Source organism: Gavialis gangeticus, unplaced genomic scaffold (assembly GCF_001723915.1).
Source record: "Gavialis gangeticus isolate Ggan-Ray unplaced genomic scaffold, GavGan_comp1, whole genome shotgun sequence".
Taxonomy (NCBI): Eukaryota; Metazoa; Chordata; order Crocodylia; family Gavialidae; genus Gavialis; species Gavialis gangeticus.
The window spans coordinates 12039734-12056924 of record NW_017729000.1 but is presented as its reverse complement, the minus strand read 5'-3'; the positions used below and the strand labels follow the sequence as shown (position 1 = coordinate 12056924).

At 48.6% G+C, this 17191-nt stretch overlaps 1 protein-coding gene across 5 annotated transcripts in view; it reads left to right on the top strand.

The window, feature by feature from the left end:
• JADE2 (jade family PHD finger 2) overlaps positions 1–17191 on the top strand; it is a 171853-nt gene that overhangs the window by 96394 nt on the left and 58268 nt on the right. For all 5 annotated transcript variants that reach the window (XM_019506281.1, XM_019506280.1, XM_019506277.1 and 2 more), the window contains exon 5: positions 11602–11771. In XM_019506281.1, coding sequence (XP_019361826.1) covers positions 11602–11771 — 170 coding nt within the window. The remainder of the gene's footprint in view (positions 1–11601; positions 11772–17191) is intronic.

Sequence of the window (17191 nt, the reverse complement as noted above, 5' to 3'; positions counted from 1 at the left end):
GGCAAAAAGTGTCCTGTGAATTTAATTTCATTTTAAATTTAGGAAACTAATTTCAAAGTTGAAATGTGAGAGGAACCATAATTGAGGGCTTTATTACAGATATCAACATTAACTGCAGTAGATTACACTCTGAACATTAGTTATTAGGTCTTTTGCAAAACCATGTGTTAAATACAATCTTACTGTATTTTTAGGTTTCACTGAGTGCGTCTACACAAGACACTTAACTTTGCATTAGCATAGTTACTGCGAAGTAAGCATGTGCGTCTACACATGCACATCCTTGCTCTGCAGTAAACCTCCCTAATCCTGAGTAAATTTGCTACCAGTGATGTAGCGCTTCTGTAGACAGCAATGCCTGACCGGGAGCAAAATCTGGTCCCTGTCAGCCATCCACCAGGGGGTGGGAGATAGCTCCCTGCCCTGGGAGCTGCCTGCTGTGAGGGCAGGCTCTGCCACAGGAGCCCGGGTGGGGACTATGAGCCCCTTCCCTGACAGCAGGGAGCTCCAAGCCCCCTGCTCCCAGATGGCAATCAGAGAGCAAAGGCTGGAGATCCTTATCTCCCAGCCTCTGCTCCACCAGCTCTATTGGGGAGTGGAGGGCTGGGAGACCCTTTTCTTCGTTCCCCCTTAGCGCCACACTCATGGAGCTGGGTGGGGAACAAGCTCCCCAGCCTCTGTGTGCCCCAGTGGGGACAGTGTCCCCCTGCCTCAGCAGCAGGGAGCTTCCAGCCCCCACTCCCTGATTGCAGAGCAGGGCCTGGGAGCTTGTTCCCAGTCCCAGCTCCGTGATTGCAAAGCAGCCCCATTTTGCAGATCACAGTTGTGATCGCCAAGCAGGGACTGGGAGCTCCCTGCATGGGGACAGTTCCCAGCCAGCCCTAGGCTGCACAGAGAAACACGTGCAGCCTGGCAGTGTCTGGGAACTGTCCTGTTTCGGGCAGTCCCTGGCCAGCTCTGGGCTGCACATGCAGACTTCCCTGTCAGGGGCAGGTCCCATCCTCATGTCCTGATGGGGTGTTTGAGGCATGGGGCTTGGAAAGAGCTGCAGTGATGGGGTAGATCCCAGCCCCCTGTCCCGATCCACCAGTGGGACAGCTAGTTGGGAGCTAGCTGCTAGCTGCCTGTGGATCAGGGCAGGGGGCTTGGACCTGCCCCTCCCTGGACCAGGGCCAGAAGCTCCCTGTTGCCAGGGCAGGTGGACATTGGGGCAGGGGGACATTGTTCCTGCCACAGCTGCAGGCGGCGCCCCCAGGGGCCAGGAGATACCTGTTTCCTGGCCCTGTGCTCCCTGCCAGCCCCAGGCTAACACCAAGGGGGGAGACTGGAGTTCCCCCTGGTGGCAGCAGGGGCCCATTGCAGGGCTTCAGGGAACTTGGTGCAAATATTCTCCCTAATCCTGGCATGTGTAGATGAATGCCCAAAACCCCTTACTCCAGAGTATCTTACACCTGAGTAAATTTGGGCCAGAGTAAGTGCATGTGTAGATGCATCCACTGAGTAGTTAACTTACTGGTTACCGGCAGTAGGCACATGGTTGCAAAGCTCAGTGAAGGTTCACTTTTTTTCAGTAGCTCAGGGGTGGCAGCTATGGTTAACATTCCCTTCTACAAGGGTATGGCTCAAGAGCCGTGCACGGGCATAGTGCAAATCAACACCCAGTGAACATGAACAGGTTTGTGCATGTCTTACTCCCTGTAAACCACCAGCACTCTGTACATGAAACCTCAAATACCATGGGTCACTGTCCTATTTACAGATAATACATAAAGGATTCCCCCAGCCACCAGCGGTCTGCACTTATATCTCCATCAGCTTCTGTGCCTGCCGGTGGCTGTCAGTACAGGAAATTGCCTGTGCTGTCCCTTTGATATGCACACAGGACATTCATCTTTGCACTTTTATGTCAGGCTAAAAATAAACTCTTCTCTCTGCTGAGGTTCAAAGCCCAACAGTTCGAGCATCACCAGTTGGACATATTTCAAAGTGTTACCTGTTGGAGCTGGCTGTTCAGTAAGCAAGTTATATAACTAGGATTAATGAAGGCTTAAGGCCTGAGTGTGCAGTGTAGTTCCCTGTATCTGTTTTGACATCTCTTGAACCCATTAAAAAGACATATTAATTGGTGCAGGGTGTTTTTTCCAAACCGGCACTAAGCCTTTTTTTTAACCCCCCTGTGCTGATTCTGCCTATGACTTACTGGAGACTTTTTGCTTTGCTCCATTGAGCTAGCTAGGAAATGGAGGAGTAAAATCAGTATCAGTGCTGGCTGTATCTAAGCATGTTAAATTAGTGACCCCTATGATTTAGGCAACTGGGAGCTCCTTAAATCAAATAGTGAGACTCAGTACAAATGCACGTAGGTCTGAACTTCATTGCTTCTTCCTGCTTTGGATAGACATTCATAGAGGACTCATCAAGTCCTCCAGCTCGACCCCAGACTGCACTGGGCTCAGTGGAAAGGATTCTTTATCTTCCAGAATCCTGGTCGGGAAACTGGATGGACGTCCCTAGGGCATTAGTGGCATGGTTCACTAGCTGATGGGTGTGGGTTTCTTCCTTCTGCATCTGCTGGTTGAAATAGCCCTTCCTGGATTTTTCGTGAAACACTGCTTGCATATTGTTCCTGAGATGTCAAAGCACTTTATATGAGTACATAGGCTCTTTATCTTCAGTTTAGCAATGGGGAAGCCAAAGCACAGAGAGGTTAGGTGACTGGCACAAGTTCACACAGCAAATCAGTGGGGAAGGATAAGAACCCAGGTGTCTGGACTACCATGCTGTTGCCTTCTAGATCTGCATCATCTCCTCTTTTGCCCCTGGAGGTGAAGTTTGGTGATCTGATGACTGCTCATGGATTGGCTGCTGGGATGACAGTAGTTTTTTTTCTGCTGCCCTGAGAGTTGGGAGTCCCAGATTCAATTCCCTGCTCTGCCTCCAGCTTTCTTTATGACCTTTGGAAATCCAAATCACTTCAGTCTCTCTGTGCCTCAGTTGCACATCTGTGGGATGGGCAGAATAGCATTGCCCCACGAGGGCGAGAAGCACTCAGACGCCGACAGCAGTCCGACAGAGACAGGAGCATGTGCAGTACCTACATACACAGAAGCCACCCATGGACTCCTGTTAGTGGTGTGAATCAGCACCATATTTCCCTTCAGAAAGGATCTTCTTTCTGGAAAGAGAATAACTGCAGTTTGCAACAGGGGAAATGTATCCAAACTCTGCTTGGGCCCATCTCATAGATAAAGTGAACATTCACTTACTGTTTTGCAGCGCTTTCCACCCCTCCTGCCACATGCACCTGTTCAGAGGAGAGCCTCCTTTCTGCACCACAGGGTGGAGATGGCTGTGCTGGTCACTCACCTCACCCAGCCTGCTCCTGCAGCTGCATCCCCATCGGTGTGCAGATGTGTGCCTTTCCTATGTTGAAATCTTTGGCAGCCCCATTTTAACGTAAACGTTAAGCAAAATTGAGCTGGCTCAATTCTCGCTTCATTTACCCCGGAATAACCCATTGGCTTCATTCCCCATTTGCACCCATGTACGTACAAGGATAGTCAAGCGCACAGATTGTGCACGATCAGAGATCTCAAGTGCGGATGCTTTGCTGAAGGATGTCATACGATAATGTATCTTGCTGTTTTCTTGTTTGTTCCTTGCAGCATCTTTGTATATTGACGTTTGTGTCATGATGTGATATTTCAAGGAGGAAATGTGATCTGTGCAAATTTTGCTGCAAGCTTCAGCTCCTGAATTTGCAGAGCTGTGTCAAAGCTGGCACCGCAGTCTGCTTTTCAGTTCTAGCTCTTCCTGTGGTTGCATGTCATTATGGGTGACACTGTTGACATGTACATGGCAAGTGTCATACTTAATGCCAGAAAGTTGCCAAGGAACAAGGGAGAATTGACAGCAAGCGCCTGCTCATTTCCAATCCAGAAAGTTTACGGCAGATGAAGCAGCTTCTCTGCCCTTCCTTGTGGTTCTCATTACACAGTGCTCAGAACGAATCTCCAGGAATGATGTGTGATGCCTTTGGTTGCTACGTATGCCAGAGCACCGCACATGCTGTTCATTCAGCCCCCTTTTTGCAGCGGCTTCCTTTAGGAGTCCCATAACAGTGGGTAGCATGCAGCCTGCCAACAGCACATGGCACAGGGAAGAGGACAGTTTAGCAGGGGTATCCCTGCTCTTCTTACAAATGGTGCTTTGGGTGCCTAACATCTGCACAGAACAGACAGGACCTCAGTTGACTGTCTTACCTAAGTTCATATCTAAGTTATCTATTCACAGGACCAAAATCACAGTATATCACTTGTTTTCAACGAATTGCTTGTGCCCGAAAGCTTGCAAATAAAGATTTTTTTTGGCAAACATCTGATCAGTCTAATAAAAGATAACACCCCTACCGTGAGTTCTGATTCCTTCTGTAAATGACCAGTAACTCTCTGATGTCAGAGGCCATTGAGATTACAGGATCTGACTCACGGCAAACAGTGTCGCATCCCAGAGCACAGTTCTCCTCTTATCTGTGCTGATGTAAAATAAGAGTTAACTTCACAGGTAACAGAGACGTACCACTGCTGTTGCGATGAATGGGGCACACTTGATCCAACTTGGAAGATTGAAAAAGTGAACTGACCCCTTGAGGGCATGAGTGTGGCGTTGCAAGGAGTCTGGGGCTCTGATTCCAATCATTTGGATTTTATGGATACCAAACCCCAGAGTAACTCCACCGATGTATAACTGCGGTGTAGCTGAAGTAGTTCTGGTATGTGCTGATTTCAGTCAGTGGAAGATCTAGCCCCTAATCAGACTTCGGGTTTCCAGGATGATTCTGAGAGCCCAGTGTAATACACATGGAAATCAGTGGGAGTCTTGTAGCTGACGGTGCTGCTGTATGTTTAGTCCTGCATTGCAAAAGCATTTCCAGACAGTGTTGGTTTGCAGGGCAGGGAGTGAATCCCAGTGAGTTTCCATTTGGTGGGTCACTGTATTGTGTAACAGTTGGTGTATGAGGAGCATCCCACGGCAGCATTGTGTATGCCTGCAGGTGCAAGCATGCCCAAGCGTGGAGTAGAGGAGTGCTCTGTGCCATAAGGGAGAGGAAGTATTGGACTCATAAGCTTCCTCTTCCCTGATGACGACTGAGGCTTCCTTGATTCCTGTGAGGCCTGAGAGATAGTAGATGGAAGCAGGGCTTCCAGGTGTGGACAGCAATTGCAGCCCAGCCCGCCCGGGAAGCAGCACGCAGCTTCTGGTCGCCGAGCTGATGATTCTGAATTCATCCCAGGCAAGACAAAGCATTAAATGAATTCGGTGCATGAAGAAGAGGCCCCATCCTTTGAGTTTCTGAAAGCACAGACTGCATCCAAGTGCAGAACAGTGACTCACAGGCAGATCGTGACCAGGGTCAGGGGTTGATGTAAAGGAGTCGAGGAGATGGGAATTTGGCCCTGAATATTTCCTTATCGGGGATTTAATGCCTTTCCTCCCACATCCTCAATCTTGCTCACCCACATTTACCATTGATCAGTTTTGCTGCGTGGCAGCCCTCCAGGAAAGGCCAGTACCTTCTGCTAAAGATTATTGGATCCCTGCGGCGCACTTATGCAACTTGCCAGGGTATTTATTGAACAGCATACTCTTTACTGAGCACGAGGGCCACTGCTTTAAAGAGGAAGGGGCATGTGATCATTGCACGGTATCTCAGGGCCAGCTTTCTTTTTCCGGGGACGCTGTATACACAAAAGAACGGGCCAGGGCCAATTTCTCCCCCACCTCCACAGGGTGTTAGTGGTGCAGTGGTGGGCACGTAGGGGCCATGTTTGGGACCGAATGCATTGACAGAGTGCCCCGTCGCGGACCTAAAGCTTTGTGTTTGCCCATCTCTAGCTTCCCCCCTCCCTGGGCATGTGTAGCAAGCTCCTTTCTGTCTGGAGTATAGGAACTGTCCCTCAATAAGAGGCAAGGTTCCCGAGCTCCTGGGAAGCGTAGCACGATGCTTACCAACCACACTCCTCTGCTTCTAGCATCGCAGTCTAAGAACAGCGAGGGCTTCGTTGGCTTCTTGTCGCCTCCTGATAGCCCTCAAAGTAAATGACTGCAATAGCTCTCATAGCTTGGCTTACCACATCTCAGCAGAGGCCGGGGTAGCCTGCTTTTTCACTTGTGCTTTTTCACAGGAGGTTTCCCAGCGCTGTGCGCCAAGGGCACAGCACATCTAACGATTTGGGCTAGCTGTTTCTTTCCTGAAGTGGCAGGAACTCACGTGATTATTCTGAGTGATCCCCTCAGCGAGCTCTGATGGGGGGAAAAAACCCCCATCCGCTCTGATATCGCAGGGAACAATGCGGGGAGATTGATGCGAGCAGATTTAGCCGTCGGGAGGGTTATTTGTTTGACTTTGGAATCAAAACATGTGGGAGGTTGCTGCCAACAGACTTATAGTAATGCTCACAAGACAGGAAGGAATAAAGGAACCACACGAAGTGAAAAAACGGCTTAATTTCTTTGGCGCGAAGAGAAAGTATTTAACTCCTAAAAAGATAGATGGTTCCCACAGAGAACTCGACACAAAGCTTCTCCGGTGGTTGTTCCTCGTGGCTCTCCCGAAATGCGGGGCTGGGCAACGGGAAGCCTCCTGACTTAGAAGGGAAGGCAACAAATAAAAACAGCCATTGCCTTTTAGAAAGAATCAGCTGCCGCGGTAAACCCCACCCAGGACAGCGACACTGTTTTTACCTCCGGAGCAATGAAGATTGGCGCCGTGGGCCCTAGACTTTGTGCTCAGGAAAGATTCAGCTGCTCCATATTCGCCTCCCATTGAACTCGTCTGCAGTCTCTAAAATGTAGGAAAACAGCCCGTCGTACAGGCTGCCCCAGCGATTGTAGGGCAGTAGCACAGGGAGAGAAGCTGGCACAAACTGTGCAGCCATGTGGACATTCGGTGTTTGAAAAAGCAATGGCCTACTGATGGCTGCTGTCAGTGGTGTTATTTCCAGGGCAGAGGTGCAGAGGATTTGGGGGCAGACACAAAGAAACACAAACCAAGGGGGCAGTTCCCAATCCCCTTGCAAAAGTTAAGGAGCAGTCTTGTACATGGCCTCGCACAGCTCGGTGCGCTGTGGAGTATGCTCTGTGCAAGAGGGAACGGGACGGTCACCTTCCTGGGGTCCCCTGACCCCAATTGTCTTTTCTGCTTGGTGCAGGGGGCTGGACCCAGTGATCCTCTGAGGTCCCTTCCAGGCCCTGACAATCTATGAATCTATGAGACTTTGCACTGGGTAGCGAGCCAGGCAGGCTTCTTTGCTCTGCACACCCTGTCTTGGGTGGAGGGGGAGGAAGGCAGGGGAGGTTTGCACCCTAAGACTAACAAAGTAGATGGACAGAGTAAGGCCTGCTGAGAATGATCCCTTACACCCTCTGCTAACTCAGCTGACAAGCTCAAATGTGAGTTTGGGGCTCTGCACCAGTCCGTGGTCTGCGAGCGAGGGAAGGAGAGGGATTGCTGGGATAGGAGGAATGTCTGGAATGAGCCTGCACGCCTCCCCGTGCCTCGCTGTGCGCAGGATCTGGTGGGTGACTAATGGCACGACAAGGTGGGGCTGCTTGCCTGGGTAAGACTTGGCGATGGGTGGTATCATTAAAAAGAGAGAGGAGAGCAGATTATTTTGAAACAGTGGAGCCTAGAGCTAAAGCAGATGATGGGAATCAGGGCTCCTGGGCTCTGCCATTGCCTCGCTTTGTAACCTTGAAAGAGTTTGTACGCTGTGTCCCTTAATCTATGAACTGGGCTTGCTAATGCTTACTGGGAAGCTGTGAGGCTCTATAAATAGTCATTAATGTTTAAAAGCACTTGGGGATCCCGAGGTGAAAGGCTCTGTAGAACTGCAAGCAATTACTGCCTGGTAATCATTGCTTGTTTAACATAGTTCTAGGGACTGGGGCCAGGATTTAGGGAACGTAATGAGACGGTGAGGCAGTCAAAGAGCTAAAATGCCTGAAAGCGTATCAGGTGGGAGAATCTGCCCTCTAGGACCCCGGCCTTGGTTGCGTGCTTTCTTACAGGCCTCTCACCTGTTTGGAGAAGAGAGAGTTCCCTCGGCAGTGCAAAGGCTGCTTTGACCGCTTACGTAGCAGCGCCCTGTGCATCCAGGTGTGTCAGGAGGACAGCTGGCTTACCTGCTGCAGCTGGAATCTGCAGAAATGCTCAGCAAGCCCCACAGCCCCCTCACCAGATGTGCTGAGGTCTTCCCCGTGTGGGTTTACAGAATCGGGCTCTTAAGTCTCTGCGAGTGGTTTGTAGCTAAACCACAGGGACTTTGTGCACTTTCAACAGTTGCAGTGGCCTAGAGGGAGTTTGGAAAACTTCTTGCTAAATTCCAAACTCCTTGTGCACATCACTGACCTCAGGCATGCTCTCTGCTCTGCAGCAGGCCAGCAAGCACAAAGAAACACAGCGCTGCTTGTGGCCCCATTGCAGAGCATGGGCACAGTGCATCTCAGGTGTAACCTCCTTGCATTTCAGCAGAGTTCACTGGCCCTGCTGGCATTACATCTGCAGTGTATTTAGCCCTAGATATGTATCCTGAAGTTAAATTGTCACTTTTCCAAATCGTAGACCTGTTCCACCTGTCCTTTTGCTAGAAGCTCAGTTTCTCTTTCCTCATTCTGCACGGTCTGGGTCTGAATAAATACACCACTTACTGTAGGCCTGCATTTTCAGGTGCTTCAGTCCATACACGGGTTTATAAGCCAGGCTTATTTATCAATATTCATGTTGTCTGTGCATGAGGCTTTATTGCTGATCCTTGGCATTGCATTTAGATTCTTTACACACTTATGTTTTCCACTTTTGCTGGGGAGTGTCAGTGGGGCCTGGCCAGGGTTTATGAATGTTGTGCTGAGGGGGCCTAGAGTCACGGCTGAGTTCCCATTGCATCCCATGCTCAATACTGTGAGAGAATCCTGCCCCAGCAACTTGCACTACAGATGAAGCAAAGGGTAGGAAAAAGGAAGGATTATTGTCCCCATGTTACAGATAGGAAAACTGAGACTCAGTGATCTGCCCCAAGGAATCTGGGGCAAAGCTGGGAACTACACCCAGGTCTCAGGAGTCTTAAGTCAGTGCCTTAGCCACCAGGCTGTCCTTCCTCTGAGAGTCAGCCTCCTGAGACCTCTGACGGTACAGGTGAATCTCATCCCTGTGTGCAGGTTGGCAAAGAGATGGAAAGACTTGCAAAACCAGAAATGTATCCCAGACCTTCTGAATCCTTGTTCTTCCCTCTGTCCACTGTCCTGCTCTTGTGGATGGCACTTTTTGACACTCCGTGCTGAAATGCAAAACCTGCCCAGTACCTGCAAACCATACATTTATCAATGTCAAACGAGATTTTCCTGGTTTTGACAGATTTTCCTTTCTAAAGACATCAAAGCATTCCCCCCAAAATAAGCACAAATGATTTGTTTTGGTGCCATGTCCTGTTTCCCTGGCACATGACACACTTGCCTTCTCTTTTTCATCTCATGGCAGCTACCCCACCTGGACTAGAAGCAGTGCAAAATATTTTTTCAAGCAGTAGCAGCATCTGGCTCTTTATATACCTTCCCTGGCCCTACTCTATAAGCAGCGCATTATTACCCAGGGGGTTCTTTTTTCCTTCTGATTTTAAGGAAATGAAAATTAACGATGGGTAATTGCTCATTGCTGCTTTCCCTCCCTCTACTTGGGCTGTCTTGTCTACCACCTGCTTCTCAACTACAGGCAATGCCAGCATTGGAGGGGGAGTCAGTCATTGCCCTTTAAAAGCTGCTACCCCCCTCTCCCCCCATGCATCTGAGAGGATGCTGGGCACATATCCTTTAGACTTAATCACTGCTTATGCAAACACATCAATTAAAAACAACACCTGCAATGGCAGTGATCCCAGTGGGCTGATAGATAACCAAGAAGGTTTGGCATCCTGTTGAAGTACCAGTCTCACTGGGGGTCTCCCACAATGTCACATGTTCCTTTTAATGGCATGCAAGTGAGGCTTGGGAAGCAGTGAAAAATGATAGCCTATATGACACAGTGTAAATTCATTTAAGGTGTGAGAAAGAGGCCACCTTTCCCCTGGGTCCTACGTTGTCCAGGCTTTTGCGCTGCAGGAGCCTCCTGTCCTGAGAGCAGCTGCAGCACGGGTCACTTGAGTGTTGAGATTTTGTTGTTTGAGGGAGGAACATGGGGGGCTGGCTCTACCGAATCCTCACTGTCCTCATCATTTGTGAAGTTGTTGCCATGCGACTAGAGACCCTGGTGTTTTCAGAGCACGTATCCATGAACATGTGAATTGCTGTGTGTTGGGCCAGGTACATACACAGATTTCTAACAGCAAACAGTATCAGTTAGAGTTGGGATTTTTTGGGCAAAACAGTTACAGCAGAAAAACCCTAGCACCGATACAGTTGTAGGGTTGCAGGAAAGCAGGGCTGGAAGGGACCTCGCACTCAAGGCAGCAGCGTCCCTAGCTAAATCGTTCCAGCATAAATGCTGCTTATACCTCTGGTATCCCCTTTATGCATCAAAGGCATTTATACGCATACCTTTTTGTCCTGCGACGCGCCAGAGGTCCACCGCTTTGGAACAGACTCGATTAATTGAGTCTGTTCCACCTGCAAGCTGATGTGAACTGCGCTGCACCACATGCAGTTGTACAAGTGGCAAAATGCACATCAGCGCACAGAAAATAGCGGCGGTGCTCTTTCAAACTAAAACATCTATGTGTTTTAGTTCAAAAGCGCACCACCGCCACTTTCTCAGATTTTCACCTCTTATACAACTGTAACCGATGCAGCGCCGGGCGCTTTTCAAAGTGCGTGGCGCTGCAGTGCTTGCATGTGTAAAAATGCCCCTAGAGACTATACTGGTATAAACTGCTTGACTGTGTCTGTTACTGGTTTAACTATAGCCGTACAATTAAAATGGTACAACTCTGGGTGCGAAGTAGGCCTTAGCCTTTTTTAATGTATTTCATTAGTGTCAGAAGGATGGAGATTTTTATAAGTCACTAATAACTTATTTGGGGCCACAAGTTTCTAGGGTTCAGGGGCACTTGAAATGGGAACTGATTTTCACAGGGTTTTCCCGAGTGCTCTCTGAAAAGCAGGTCCTTTTAACATGTCTCAAGTCAAGCCACAGAACTGGGGTGTCCAGAATCACTGGTCCCTTCTGAAAAGTTCATACTCTGGGGCCCTTACCGTGCAAACACTTAGTCCAGCGGTTCTCAAACTGTGGGTCGCAGCCCCAAATGGGATCACAACAGCAGCAGATGGGTTGGGGATGGAGGGCTGTGGGTTGGGACTGAGGAGCCATACTGAGGAAATGGGATCATGCTGAGGAAATAGGGCCATAAATGGGGTCATGCTGAGGAAAAGTTTGGGAAGCACTGAGTTAGGTGCTTAATTTTACACCTGTAAGTATTGACTGATTGATTCTAATTGGCCTGCTCATAGGCTTAAGAGTTAAGCACCTATAGTGTCAGGGATATGGTTTCAGTGAGATGTAGTTTGTCATCAGGTTTCTTAGCTTTTTCTAATCCTTTGCTTTCTTTCTTCTAGGATTATACCCCAGCTAGAGAGTCCCTGTGTGCAGGTCTCACCAACTGATCTGCCCGACTCAGATATTTCAGAGGCCACCAGGACATACTCGCAGGGATTGAGCCGCTATGACCTGGACGAGATTGATGCTTGTTGGCTGGAATATGTTAATATGGAGCTCAAGTTGATGGGTAGGTATTTGCGTCATTTTGCTGCTTCTCTGGGGTGTACCCATTAATTAATCATGGAAGATGGAAATTCCTGAGGACCTTAGGGCAGGAATCTCCTCTGTTCTGTTCAAAATGTGAGAGCTCCCCAGAAGAGATAATAGCAGAAGCTGAGCAGAGCTGAGCCCATGCGTTTCAACGGTCCTGTCTCATACAGCGGTTTAGGAACACTGAGATAAGTATAAATTTAGACTGAAGTGGGGAATGGCCGGAGATTTCTCCCAGTAGAGTGCGGAGGTTGGTTTGCAGGTAGAATCCAGTTCTCCCAAATCCCACAAGACCCTCTCCACCTTCATCTCCATTGCTAGACCTGTCTTCCTTTAACACTAGCAACATCAAAGTTATTTATCATAGATGTCCTGGTCACATGTTTGGGAGCTAAATTGACAAGTGGACTCAAAGGAAAGAAAAAGCACTTCTCATTCTGAATAGATAACTCTAAAGCAGAGGTGTCAAAGCTACGGCCCGTGGGCCAGGTCCTGTCGTAGGAGCCCTATCATCCATCTCCTGCTACAGTCTGTGGGTCTCAGTGGACCCATTGGCAGCACGTGGGGCGTGCCGGATGGCTCCAGCAGCCTCGTGCAGCACCCACCCTGGCCATTCCAGGACCATGCTGCATTCAGTGCCCATCCCTGCACACATCCTAGAGTGGCAGTGCATCTGCCACGTGTACCATAGCCGTGGGGAGGCCGCTTCAGGGGACCCAGCCCCAGAGCAGCTGTGCACTGTTCCTCTGCTCTGGGACCATGCTTCTTCATGGGCTGGCAACTCCAGGGGTGTGCTGACAACAGTGTCCACTGGGAATTGGCCTATTGGTGGCTTTGTTTGTCATCGGCAGATTTGTTAGTCCAGAAACTAGAACGTACAGTTGTCAGAGCTGAGTGAGATTTGCAGTCACTGCAGAGGGGGTTTTCCAGTCCTTGTTGGATGAGGTCTACAGTGTCATGGTTTCAGCCACTAAGAGAAGACCAGAAAATAAATTGCTAATAATAAAAGCATAGCCGCTCACCCTTTAGCAACAGTGGTAGGAATTCCCCAGGAGCGATACAAAGGTCTACAAGGGTGGGACCAGGTGTGGTACAAAACTCTTCCATAAACACACTCACTCATTGCTTAATAGCACATGTGCAGCCTTACGGTCCTTGGGCTACATTCTGTGTTTGTTCACCCTCCTGTGTACTGTGGTAGGGTCTCACAGACTAGAGGCTAGCTCAGGAGTTGCCCCCTGTGTTTGCTGATTGTTATTGTTTTCTGGGTTTTAGTAGGTCTCTGTTTCTTTGGCTGACCAGTGCCTTAGTAGCCAAATACCATGTCCTCATCACTGTGAACATAAGAACATTGTGGAGGTGCTTCTGGAGCTTGATTACTTACTTGTTAAATGTGCTACATCTTCTGCAGTCTCAAGAGTGAATCATAATTGTGCTTGCCTAATGTAACAGCCCCAGCTCTCTAAGTATCACACCCAGGTTTTGAAATGTTGCTGATCCGGCCAAGGGTTTTGTACAAGGCAAACAGAACTCTGCCCCAGGACTACCGCCGCTGTAGTACCCGTGCCAAAAGGTTGCTGTCTTTCTTCAGAGGGACCAAAGTTCCTGTCACTTCACCAATGACATTTCTGTTTCTGAGAAATCAGAATGGATATCACATGGTACTATGTTTCAAGAGCTCATAGAAAGTCACTGGCCAGTGATTGGGCTTCTGCAAGAATAAGTTGAGTGGGGTTCGACTTGACTTGCTTTACAATTGCTTTAAGGCAGGGTACGGTGGGTTGTGTGGGCTCTCAGATGTGGAGTTTCTGCATTAATTGTGACTTGCAAGACTGAGATGAAACCGTTTGTAGAGGGCGTGGAAGTGAAAGGTGCCAGCACCCTGCCAGAAGCCAGCTGTCTCAGTCACAAACAGTGCATTGTCTTGCATCATGAGTTATGTTAAATTTAAAAGACAGAAATTAAGAGCGGGGCTGGTTTGTAATAGTAATACACAGCTGAGGGCTGAGCAGAAGCCTTCAAAGACCACATCCAGAAGTGAATCACCATAGTGCTTTCCTTTGAGACCATGAGGTACATGCCCCAGCTTCCCCTAGAAATGTGCATGCTGCCTCTGCCGTGTCTTGTCCTTGCTGAACCAGGCAGGGGAAACCTGGGCTGAATTAGGTGGAGAAGCAGTGGACAACTAGGGCAGTGGTGTGCAACCTTGCAGCCCTGTGGGCCCAGTGAGTGGCACAGGACCAGTTCACAGGCCACATCAGACCCTGGAGGCTAGCATCAGGCCTGCCCACCTGGATTGCAGCCTTGGTTAGCCCTTACACACCAGGATTTGGGCCCTGTGCAACCTCTGCCTGGTCTTGCGTGGCAGAATCAGGCCCCATGCTGCCGCCATCCTGTCCTGGATGCCTGGAACAGGGCTGGTGCTGCTCCTGCCTGGCTCCATGCTTTGGGATGGGGCCCCATGCTGCCTCCATCTGGCCCCATGTTCCAGATTGGGGACTGTCTCCGGACCCCGTAATGGGTACAGAGGCCTACACGTACCGCCGGCCGCCATCCGCAAGTGGCCCACAGATTCCTGCGGACATCACTGCGTCCCTGAGGACATCAAATAGTCCCCATGTTCTGGGATCTGGCCCTAGGGTCCAGCACTGCTCCTGCCTGGCTCCAGCGTTTCCTCTAAGCTATGTGGTGTACGTGGCTGCACAGGTGCGCTCATGCCACGCTGCCAGGCGCGGCTGCGCACACCACACAGCTTAGAAGGAATACTGCTTGCCTCCTTATGCCAGGATCCAGCCTTGCATGCTAGGATTGGGCCCTGGGGCCCCTCACTGGCCCCACGAGGCCCCTCATGCTGGGATCAGGCCCTGAAGGCCAGATTTGAGCACCCCAGATTAAAGCATTGATCTTGGAGTCAGGAAATTACCTCTGCCGCGACTCTCTGTGACTTGAGCAAGCTGCTTTACCACTCTGTGCATCTTTCCTCCTCCGACTCCTTGTGAGTTTTGTGTTTGCAGGTGGAAAGGTCTTTGGGAGAAGGAAGTCTCTTACCTGGGGCTTTCACCATGCCCAGCAGAAGAGCCTTGGATTTCATCTGGAACCTCTGAGTGCTCCTGTAATAAATGAATAAATAATAGGAACAAACTCATGAAGTTCCAGTAGTGGTAGCACAGAGACACCAATCATCTGATCCATCAGGCTGATTCATCAGTCCATTTCTGTTTCTAAAAGAGCTCTGTAATTACTGTGTTAGCCTTTAATATGCTGGGGAGGGAAAGGAATTTGAAAACAGCATTCAGTCTATGAATGTGATTTCCATGAGATTTGCTGAGACCAAAGCTCCAAATATGGATTCTGTTATCTCTTCCCCTCTCATTTCTGCCTCGGAGCTATGTCTAGTGCATTTTTCCAGTCACTTGAAAGAGAAATATATGCCTTAGATTAGTAATACTTCCAGCAGCATTCTGTAGGTAGCAAGTGTGGCTTAGACTAGAGGTTGATGTTCAGAATGGCAAGTCCAGAGGTCTTCTGGCTGTGCTACTGACTTGTGTTGGGGCCCTGGTCAAATCACTTTATCCCTTTGTTTGAGCTTTTCCATCTGTAAAGTAGGGAGAGTAATGCTTATCTACTTGCAGAAGTGTCCAGAAGAAATACATCAATGCACTGAGAACCTCATCTTGAGGGTCCTGTAGAGGGAAAAATACGATTATTGTTCTGACGTGGTGGGTTTTATGTGCTCACAAAACAAAATAAAACAAAACTACTGAGATGAGCAGGTGAGAAGACAGAAATTAAGAGCAGGGCTGGTTTGTGAGCAGGTGAGAAGACTTGTGCAGCAAACTCAGAATGACAAAAATAATCTGCATGTGTGTAATAACGCTTCTCTGTCTGTGTTTTATTCTTCAAAAGCGGGCAGGCATGATTACCACCATTCTAAAGGCAGGACAAGTCATTCAGCAGGTCAGCGGCAGCATTCGGATTAGAAACCAGCTCCTTTGACTCCTAGTAGGATCCCCATTTCAGTAGATCGCAGGATGCAGGCACTTGTTTGAAGACAATCCATACATAGAACTTTCTCCCAGATGGATACTGGGATATCTGAACTAGGTTTGTTCATTTCTCAGCCCACTAGCACAATCTACCTGGAGAATCGTAGCCTGCCCTGTGATTCAGAGACGGTGGCTGAAATCAGATGATGTCCCTTAGCCTAAGGAGATTTGCAGAAGTTTAAAATGCCACCTGGGACACAGCGGCGTGTTTGTCCCCAGATGCTGTACGGTGATAGGTCACGGACAGGATGTCTCATACACAAAGCATTTAATGACAAAGAAAGAGCACGATCTGTGACTGGCTCTTAAGGAATCATAGGTGGTAGAGACGGAAAGTACCTAGTAGATCATCTAGTCTATTCCTCTGCCATTGGACTATTGTTCCATGTAGGTATGCCTTAATGCCTTCTCCAGGCTTGTTTTAGATGACCCTAGAGATGCAATTTTTATCAGTGAGATCAAATAAACCTCCCAAATAGCAAACAGCTCTTGGTAATTTGCTGGATGCTTTCTGAGTTAAGTAAGTATTTTTCCTGAAAAAAAAAAAAAGATTCATCGTTAAAATATAAAGTATATTAATGAATGACGTAAAAAGCCTGAAGTCAGTTTAAAAACATTTTTTCAGTAACACGTGCTAGTAACCAACCACCGTTCTCAGTAGAAATGTACTGTTCTGCTAGCTGATAAAGATAAACTGAACATTTAAGCGTGTCTGAATGTTTTATTTGTTGCTGCTGCAATGTGAGATAATAAAGAAAGTGGGTCCAAAGTAATTTGGATCAAACGCTGAACCAGATTTGTGTACAGGACTTTATAAGACAGCACAGGACCTTCCTTTTAGGGAGAAGCCAGGCTATAAGTCTTCATTTTTTTATTAAGATTTCACGCTGTATATTGTGCGCTCAACTAAATCCAAGGCTATTGTAGGATTGTGGCTAGAGAGACTTCAAAGACTCGGACTGAAAAGTCCCTTTGCTGTGATAGGCACTTCACACACATGCAGAATCCTGCAGAAATTGCTAAAAATGCTGCTGCCACATCGATGTTGCTGAAGGCAGAATGAACATTTCTAAGTATTCTCTTAGTTTATTCCAGACAGTATATGGCGCTTACACATGATCACCACTAGCTCTGCCTTCGATACTGGAGATGCTCCTGTTCCATGGCATGAACATACTGGCTCAAATGTATTGGTGGGGAATCTCTGATGGAGAAGTCATCGCACTACAGGGTCTAACTGGAGCACCTCTCCAGGCAGTGGAAATGAAGGCAGTCGAATAAACAGTGTTGGAACAAACTGAAGTTAATAAAGTTCCATGAGGAAAAACCCGACCGGTCACCCACATTGTGC